At 46.3% G+C, this 9,481-nt stretch overlaps 1 protein-coding gene across 2 annotated transcripts in view; it reads left to right on the top strand.

Annotated features, from left to right (window-relative positions):
* Window positions 1-3,185: 3,185 nt before the first annotated feature.
* Window positions 3,186-9,481, top strand: part of JPT1 (Jupiter microtubule associated homolog 1) — a 13,538-nt gene continuing 7,242 nt past the window's right edge. The window contains exons 1-3 of one of the 2 annotated variants that reach the window (XM_025197437.1): window positions 3,186-3,356; window positions 6,587-6,732; window positions 7,391-7,512. In XM_025197437.1, the coding sequence (XP_025053222.1) occupies window positions 3,301-3,356; window positions 6,587-6,732; window positions 7,391-7,512 (324 nt within the window). In that variant the 5' untranslated portion in view covers window positions 3,186-3,300. The remainder of the gene's footprint in view (window positions 3,357-6,586; window positions 6,733-7,390; window positions 7,513-9,481) is intronic. The other variant, XM_006018257.3, reaches the window with a different exon arrangement.

The following is a 9,481-nucleotide window of genomic DNA, read 5'->3' as shown; positions in this document are numbered from 1 at the left end:
GCTGTAATTAGAAAATGAAAGTCAGTGTATTTGGACCAGAGAGGAATTTGCCTCATATAACTTTGGTTTTATTAGAATAGATCATGGAGGCAATGGATCCCAGCAGTGAGGGCAGGGATTTGTTGTGGGGGATGGGAATCTGGATTCTGATCTGAATTTTGCCTCATTACCAGATTTCTGCTAAGTCATTTAACCCCTTGGTGTCCCTGTTTTGCCAACTGTAGAAACAGGGCTAGCACTTCAGGGCTAACCCCCCCCCCCATTTAATCTATTTTATGCTTATTGAACCACTTCTAAAATACTTGGACAGAAGGTGCTATTAGAGTTAGATGTTACAGTTGGCTTCTGACAGTGACATTAGATAGCTACACAGTTACAACCTATGGAACTGTACTGGACTATGCACCGTCTTGAGTCTTGGTGAAGGCATGGGATGTTTTGTTCCTTAGTAAGGGAACTCATTTGAGAGGAGGCTTTGTGGTGAATCCAACACTGAGGACCCACAGTAGCGCAGCTCAGGGGCAGAGACAGTGATCCTCGTAGCTTTTAAGAGATCAACCAGTACATGAAAAGCATCTGCTTAACTTGCCTTGGCTGAGATAGAGTTAATGTAGTGAGCAAGAGGAAATTCTCTCTGAGGACTTCCAGAGGGGAGAGAGCAGTATCTTAACACAGATAGTCTAGCTCCTCTTCACTGAAGTCTTCATAATTTTTCATCTGGCTGACTTGAAGCAACAATTATAAGTCCAGTTTAAGGTTAGTTAACCAGTTTATTGCTCTTGAGGAAAGTGTTGCAAAGTCTCAGTCTGAGGGCTGCCAACTATAAGCAATTGTAGCAAGAATTGCCTTCTCTAATTTTCATTTTGGATGAAGGACTGGCCACAGTGCTTCAGGCATACGATGCCTCAACAGTAGCTTGTTGCATCTCAGCTGCAAGTGGGAGCAATGCAACCTGCATTTTGTGCAAAATGCAGCTGTCTGCTGTGACAAGACAACCAGTCAAGAATGTATCGCACCAGTGTTCTGCACTGGGAAACAAGGTGCAAGCCATGCCTGATGGGTCAGATCCCAACTACATCCGAGATCACTTCTATCCAAGATCCAGGGACATGATGGGTCTTTTAGCTAATTTAAGGGAACAAACCACCAGAAGAAATATCATTGCAGTAAGATCTGTCCTTTGTAGCCTGCTCCCATAATCTTCTGATCTTAAAGAGGAGTGTGCTTTGTAAAGAAACTAATGGTTTGAGAATAAACACCAGTCTCAGGAGAGTCAGCAGGCAGAGGCTACCCCAATACTTATACTTATCTGCATCATGTTAGCTCTGCTATTCATATTCCTGGATGTTAGTTTCAGCACATGTTACAGGATGCGTTGCCACAACTAGCTAGTGTTCCAGGGATTCAAACAGCTGCACAGGGCTGTGCTACTGAGACACACTGCTTGGAAGGATTAGTTCATTTAACATTGGCTAGTCTTGGTTTCCTTGGCCAAGGCCAAGACTTACAAGGCCGCTATTCAACCCATCTTTTCATGGTACTTTCCATTCAGCTCCTAATACTAGCATTTTGAACACAGATAAGCATCCCTCTGTCATGCTTAGAGGCTGCTTTTCCAAGTCAGGGTTCAAACATCTTGACAGTAGGTTGTATACGTTGCATGCCCTGGATTTCCTGGGATCATCCCGATTTTTAACGGTAAACTTGTGATCCCCACACTAAAATTGGGCCATTTCAAAGATCATTGGGAAGGTGCATATTGCACTTTTGACAAGCCCACTTCTTTTCAGTTGCCATTACTGCATTCTGTTGCTGTGTGGTGATTTGTGACGACACACCAAAAATTTGTTCCGATAGCACTGTATCTTATTGCAATAGAGCATACTCTGGGAATGTGACAGAGATGACGTGTGGCTGTGTGCCTTGGTTTTGGGGAATGCAGCTGTTTTGACAACGCCATTGTTTACAGTTTTTGGGTCTCGTCAAAATCTGAGCCAGCCCATTGCAATACACCATGCTGAGAGAGCATCATAGAAAATTAGGGTTGGAAGGGACCTTGGGAGGTCAACTAGCCTAACATGTTCAAAACTGAACACAGTACTCCAGATGTGGCCTCACCATAGAGGGGAAGAATGATTTTCCTTGATATGCTGGCAGTGCTCCTACTAATGCAGCCCAGATATCAAAGCGGCGGTCTCTTGGCGGTGCTCTTTCGACCCTAGAGCCGTGTGTCACGTTTTGAAAACCTACAATCTGCTTGTGTGTATGGTGGGTTTGCTGGTGCGCTGCTGGGCCGTGCGGTGAGACGGTTTTGTGAGGCTGCAGGGCGGGTGGGCGCTGTGCTGTGCATGGGCTGATCCAAGCATTTGCAGGGGGTGCGGTGCATCGCCACATACCACACAACACCTTTTTCTCCAGTTAAAAAAGCAGCTTTCCTAATCTATTCCTGGGCTTGCCCTGACTGATTCAGTTTATGATCAAAGCACAAAGAAATACAGTTACTGGAATGTGCTTGAATTTGCTAGAGGTAGTCGGTTTAAAAAAAATGACAAACTAGGCACAAAGAGTGGAAAGATCATGTCAGGCAGTTGGCTTTAAGGTTTGGGTGGAGTAGGAATCAAAAGGGAGGGTGTGACTGTCCCCTCCCCCTGGACCCATCCCTAGTGCTGTGATGCCAAGCTCTCAAAGTTGCGTCACAGTACGATGAGTGACGTCTGGAGGTGACGTCATTGCATCACACTGTGGGGCGGTGATGTTTCCCAGACTATGTTCTTGCTTTGGAGCGTTGTTGTTGCGAGGCTGATGTTAAAGGTTCCTCCCCCGCTGCAGCGCAGCTAGTCCCGGCCCGACCTCGCCCCTCTCCCGCCCCCTCTTCAGGGAAAGCTGGAGCGACTACGCGGCTTTTTTATTTTTTTGTCTCGCCTCATGTGTACTCGAGCCAATCAGAACGCGCTTTACATGAGTGACAACCAGCCTCGCCAATCGCCAACAAAGAAACCAGGCATCACAGGCAGCCAATCACTGCTGGGCCGGCCTATTTCTTCACCAATCACGTGGGCAGAAGGAGGTAAGGCGGGATCTAGCCAGGAGTGACAGGCTCTCGCCCAATGACGCTCGAGGAGCGGGTTTGAATCAGCCAATGCGGTGCCATGCGGGGGGCGTGTCCAGCGGCGCCTATAAAAGGAGTCGCCGGGGCGGGCGGTGGCTGCAGTTGTCATCGACAGCAGCAGGAAGAGGAGTGTCCCGCCCCGGCAACGGGACCCGTCGGCCTCAGTCGGGAGCTTTCCCATCTCTCCCTCCATGACCACTACCACCACCTACACGGGCATGGACCCCAGCGGCAGGAGCAGCTCCAGGTGCTAGCGGGACCGGCGGCCGTTACCGGGGGGTGGGGCTGCTGGGACCCCCCCCCTTCCTTCCCTCCCGCCGGGGTGACTGGGGGCCGCTCCCTCCCCTCTGCCGGGCGTGGGGCCGTCCCGGGGGGAGGCCACGCCCACGCGGGGTCCGCACGGGCGGGCAGGGGGGTCCCCCCGCCCCGGCCGGTGCGTGCGGGTGCGCGGCGCTGCCTCGCCAACAAAGGACGGAGTCTCCCCCAGCCCCAGTCCCAGCCGGGCTTCCCTTCGGCCCCGGCCCGGGGCTTGCCCGCTGCGGCCCCCCGCCCCGCTGGGTGGGGCGGGGCGGGCTCCATGTTCTCCCCGCTCCCCAGGAGAAAGCCAGGCTCATCTCTGCAGGGCCGCTGTGGCTCAGCGCATTGTGCAGCGAGTCTTTAACAATTATAAGACTAGATAAAAATGCTGGCAGATGGGGATTTCCCAGGGAGGGAGCCTCGTTTTTTCCCTTCATTTCTTCCCCCTCCCCCTGGGATCAAAGCCTGTGGCGTTGCATTGGCTGGTCTTGGGGGCGGGGGTCACCACCGGAGCCATTTTGACAGGCAAAGCGGTGCTGCGAAAGGGCCAGGCAGGCAGGTGGGGAGGGAAGGGAAGGGGGTGTGGGAGCAAGAGCTGGAAGGCGAGGAAGCCATTGCTGGGCTAGAAACAAAGGAGAACTTGGATGGGGAGGGATCGCTTTGCCTTCCCTAACCGTGCGCAGTGGCGGCGGCGGCCCCTGCAAGACTGCAGCAGCAAGGCGCAGGGTTTGGGGGGACGGTGCAGAGAGTCCGGTTTTCAGACGTTTTTGGCAGGACTCCGCTTTGAGCAACGAGCTGCTTCCTGTTGAGGATGGGAGACTTTAAGCGACCTCTAATACAAGGGGGTCGAGATGTCTGTAGAGCTGTAGTTGCATCTTCAGCATCTTAACTCGCCTCGCTGGGTTTGCTGCGTAGTGCTAGCGCTGGCCCTTTAAGTGTGACTCAACTGTTGCAGGGCAAAAGCGAAATCGGGAGCATCCGTGTGGATTCATGAGCAACTCTCGTGAGGATGACTTGATAGACTAACTGGGTCCTAATACTAAAGCTGAAGTTGTGTGGCTTGCATACTTGTCCCTCTCGCATCTGTTATTGTTTCAGATGACCTCATTAAGATGTCGTAACTGCCTAGGAAACTGTTATGATGTCGGTCATTAACTTCACCGGTTTGTCAAACAGGAAGATGCAGATTGTGGGAGCAAGCACTTGTTTAAATGTTCTTTTCTAAATCCTTTTACTGCATCTGATGCAGTGTGCTGTCACCTATGAAATCTTATGTCTTTCTGAATGAATGAGCATTTAAGGTGCTGCCCTGCCTTCTGCCTGACTTCAGACTGATGCTGCTAAAACTAACTACATCTTCCTAAGAACTAGTGAATGTGACACATGCTACGTGATACAAGAAAGGAGGTCTTGCCACTTTAGCATATTCCCTGAAAGGATCATTCCTCTGGAAAAGTAACTTTTGTTTAACCAAGGGTTACTCAAACTTGGCAAGCTACGTATTTCAAAAAGGAGAGAAGGAAATTTTTGAAGAGGCATGAAATCTTAAAAGATTCCTGGATTTCTTAAGAGGATGCTTAAGCCACTGAGTCTCTCATAAATAACCAGCACTGCTGCATAGCAACTATATGACAGATCTCTGGAGAGGAATAAGGATCTCTTTCTAAACTTGCAGCATTTGTAGGATGTTACTAGTAACTAAATCACACCTAAATAGAACATTGGCAAGCCACATTTTATCCACCTTTGAGTTTAGCAGGCCTCCAAAGCGACATCTGTGTTGTCCTTGGTGTCATAGGCTAAAGGGCTAGGAAGGTCAGAATTCAGTTTTTAGTACTGATCATCCAAGTCCACAAACACAAGTTTCCTTTTCAAGCTCTGTGGTATTCCTAGTTGAATCTTGACATGGTGAAATCCAACAGGCCTTTTTCTATTAGGAACAGCATCAAGGGCTTTCTAACTTCCCAGGACGCCTTAAAAAGGATGGAAAGCCCCTGTATTATGGAACTGTCCATTTTTCAGAGCCTGGATCCAAAGTTCATGTGGAACCCACTTCATCTGGCGCACTGAGGTCACATGTCAGCATTTTGAATTCTGCTTGAGAGCTGGTCACACTTCTCATCTAGCCTCATTCATTGTTAAACTCCTGAATCTGATCCTCTGGTTTCATCACCCTTCTGATGAGTTAGAGGGATATTATGCTGAAAGAATCTGCAGCCCGAGTATTGTGAGCTTTCTCACTTTCCTTGCTGACTGTAAGGAGGAAATACCAGATAGTGACCTTTCAATCAGCCTGAAAAACTTTTTTTTTGGAGGCTTGGACCTGCTTTCCCTGCTCCTTAGCAATTCTTCCTCAAGGTTTATGGCTTTCAAATAACTTGGTTTTGTTTAAAGCTTTGCAATTAAGTTTCTCATTAATAGGAGAATCTACAGCAGATTACAGCTGTTCCATTTAAAAAAAAAAAAAAAAAGTAAAGAAGAGTCTGGAGCCCAGATGTGATCAGTGATGGTGTAAAGAGTTGTGGGCTCATGAGCCAAACTTGAGTCCTTGTCATAGCATTCACTTTGAGGTTCATTTCCATTCAGTTCTCTAAAATGGCTATTAATAGTGGGGAAATTGGACGTAGACAGAAATGAAAACCCCTTTTTGGCTCAGTTTTTTGGAGGTGGGGGCTGGGGTCCCCTCCATTGACCTTGAGAGAGAATAAATAGAACTGGCTGTTTTGTTAGCTTCCTCTGTTGGGCTGTCCTAATTTTTAGTGTTTGAGGAAAAGATATATTGAGGCTTCTGTGATTAGCCTCAAGCCAAAGGAATTACAGTGATGGTACAAACTCGGTTATATTGTTCTAAGTGTTGTATTTCAGTCCTGCAGTTTTAAAAATAACCCATTTTTAGTGCTTGGCCCCTGAGTGCCAAGAAGTATAGCAGACGGGTTACTTGCGTTGACCACTACTGTGAATAGGCTGTGAAATTTAACCATCTTGCATGGCAGCCTTGAGTTACTACCAACCTAGCCTGACTTTAAGCTGTGTGACTCTTAGTTCTGTCATCGCTTCCCAAAGCAGTTAGTCTACTTCCTCACCCCATGCCTTCTGGTTTGTCAATAATATTTCAATGCTGATTGTTAAAATGCTCAATATATAAGGTTGTGAAGTCAGCTTTTTTTTTTTCCCCCCCAGAGTACTTCGCCCTCCTGGTGGTGGATCTAACTTTACCTTGGGCGGCTTTGATGAGCCAAAAGAGCAACCAACGCGAAGGAACAAAATGGCATCCAACATCTTTGGGCTTCCTGAAGAGAACCCACCTTCTTGGGCTAGCTCAACAGGTAAAGTTTCACTATCTGGTTTCTTTATCCAATATGTGACTGCTTAAGATCAGCTTTGGTGTCCTGGGTTGTAAACTACTAGGAAGTGAGGTGGAACAGTCTCTAGGTTGGCTGTACATCTTGATAGAGTACGTTCTTGTGGATAATGGAAAAGTTGATATTTTAAGAGTGCAAATCATAGATAGTTGGTCATAGAAGACATAGCTTACCATCTATCTAAACTACAACTGTTATGTGTATGGAGTACTCTAATGTGATCTGTATAGGAAATTGGGGACTGGCCTGCAAAAGGGGTAGCATCATTAATGTTCTTTATTAGATTGCCCTGTGGACTCCCTAATATAGAGGGAAGATGACCCAGTAGTTAAAGCACAGATTCAGACTGGGTTTGAATCCCATTGCTACCAGAGCTTCCTTTGCGCTTGGAAACTTTCTGTCTGCGTAAATAAAAAAAAATAGTGGTATTTGCCTTACAAGGGTGAGGTTGTGATGATGGACCTGTTCATGTTATGGTAATGCCTCTCAAACACTGCAGTGCAGAATACCATGGAATTTCCTAAACAATTGGGATGGAATCTTGGTCTGCTAGGACTTCATGCATTGGGAGTAAGGCTTTAGAGATGATATGGCTTGTTTCCCAGTTAATTGACCTTTACAGCTCGGCTAAAACATGTGGTTTCAGGAGCCAAGCCCAGTGGTGTCAGAGAAGATTGTGAATCATCTGGCCCTCAAAGAAGAAACTCATCTGATGCAAATTGTGGAGACTTTGTAGATCAAAAGGTCAGTGACTATATCAGAAGCCTGATATAAAATATATTACTCTTCCATGTTATTGACTGCTTAATCACCTCTGGTAAGATGGGAAGAACTTTTTTTCTTTGCTTTGTACTCCACAGCTTCCTTGAAATCTCCATTAATTTCTAATACTGTGTAAAGTATAGGTTTCCCTCACTTTATGTGGCTCTGTATGTGCGAATTTGCTCTTGTGCAATGACCCTTTTTAATACAAAAAAATTGTTATATGCGAGGTAAATTCACTCGTGTGCGATTGGTGTGGTGGAAGCCCACAGTAAGCTGCTTTGTGCAGTGTATCGTGGGCGTGACGCGCACCAAAATATATAGGTCTTCTGGGTGGATCTATGCTCCTCACTCGTTGTCTGTGACGTGTTTCTGTAGTTGCTATCCCCATTATGATAGTGCCCTGTGCTTGTGTGTACTGTCTGCTGTTGGTGAGTACCAACATTGTTTTGTAAAAGTGGTAGAAATGGGTCTGGGGGTCAGTACAGTTGATGTCTTGGAACATATCCCTATGTGTTACATTATAAAGTGGGTTCCCTTTATGCAAATTCAAGTTGTGCACTGTTTTCCAGGAATGCATGCACAGCGTAAAGCGAGGGAAACCTGTATTAAACTGAGTTCTGAATTCTTAAACTGGGCACTTGCTAAAGTAAGGTCTTAGTGATAGGACAGACCAGGAAGAGGTGAAAAACCTGGCCTCGGCTACAGGTTCACTACCAAAAATAGTGCTTATTTTGTTTTAAAAAACCCAGCAAACAAACCCATGTACAGCTCTCCTTAATGAGAACAGGCTGACTTCATGCTGGAATGTAAACCAAATAGCCTGCCTACTGACGTAATGCCTTTTCTGCTCTAAACTGTATACAAGACCTAGTTGCCAAAGGGGTACAAAGAGCATGGATTGTGCTTGGCGCATGATTTTGAATCATACGATAAAAGCTGCTCTTGACAGCAAGAAGGGGAAAATCTAAAGCTGACTTTGTATTTACAAATTTTACAACTGAGGATTCACAATCCTTGTGCAAAAACGAGAATTTTTTTGAAAGCTGTGTAGGCAGTGTAGCTGCCAGATAATGGGGGCCAATGCTTATGTTGTCCTAGAGGCCTATTCCTATTGTTGCTCCATGTTTAGCTAGTTCACATTTATTGTTGCTAACAAAGGATGAGTTAGAGAGAGCTCTTCAAACTCATTAGTGTGTAAAAATGTTCCCAATTTGGAACATGGCAGCTATAAACTTCAATTGGCTGTCGCAATAGAAAACAAAAGTAAGCTGTTTGTTCTAATTCTGTTATCTTCTTAATTGTATTATGTACTGTTTAGCCAAACGAGTATAACTTTTCAGAGAATCCTTTATTTTTGTACAGTAACTGCAGTTGCAAATGGGGGGGCTTAAACTAGTGGTGTGGGCTCAGTCAGGTGTTTAAGGGACACATCTACTTAAACAGCCAGCTTCAATCCTGACTGGGCTTATCCATTGGAACTGTACTAATATACAATCACTGATATCAGATGCACATGTACCAGCATCACTAGCTCCTGAGACTCCTCACTTCCCAGTTGGTCTGCATGAAGGGAAATGTATTCTTTTACACTTTAGGCCCCAACCTTGTTGAGCTATTCAGATGCTAATGGAGATGGGGACACTTCCAAGTTCTCTTGCTGAAAGTGTAGTTGAGAGCTGGTGAGCTTGACTTCTAGCACCATTGGGGATTTCATGTTTTATTTACACTAAACTGCCTGTGAGAATTGGCAATGGGGCTCTTCCTGCATGCCAGGGGCCCTACTCATTTCCTTTGACCACTGCTCTGTTTTGAGAGTCCTGCTTCTGCCCACTCAATCCTTAAATGACTCTCTAAACAATGACCACCCACCCATGTGTAAAATGATGCATTTCACTTGTTTGAATAGTTGACAAACCAAGGTGCTTCCAGAGGTGTGACTCAATAGCTT

The sequence above is a fragment of the Alligator sinensis genome, unplaced genomic scaffold (genome assembly GCF_000455745.1).
Source record: "Alligator sinensis unplaced genomic scaffold, ASM45574v1 scaffold400_1, whole genome shotgun sequence".
In the NCBI taxonomy this organism is placed as follows: Eukaryota; Metazoa; Chordata; order Crocodylia; family Alligatoridae; genus Alligator; species Alligator sinensis.
The sequence above is the reverse complement of the archived record's forward strand: the minus strand, read 5'-3'. Positions and strand labels throughout refer to the sequence as shown.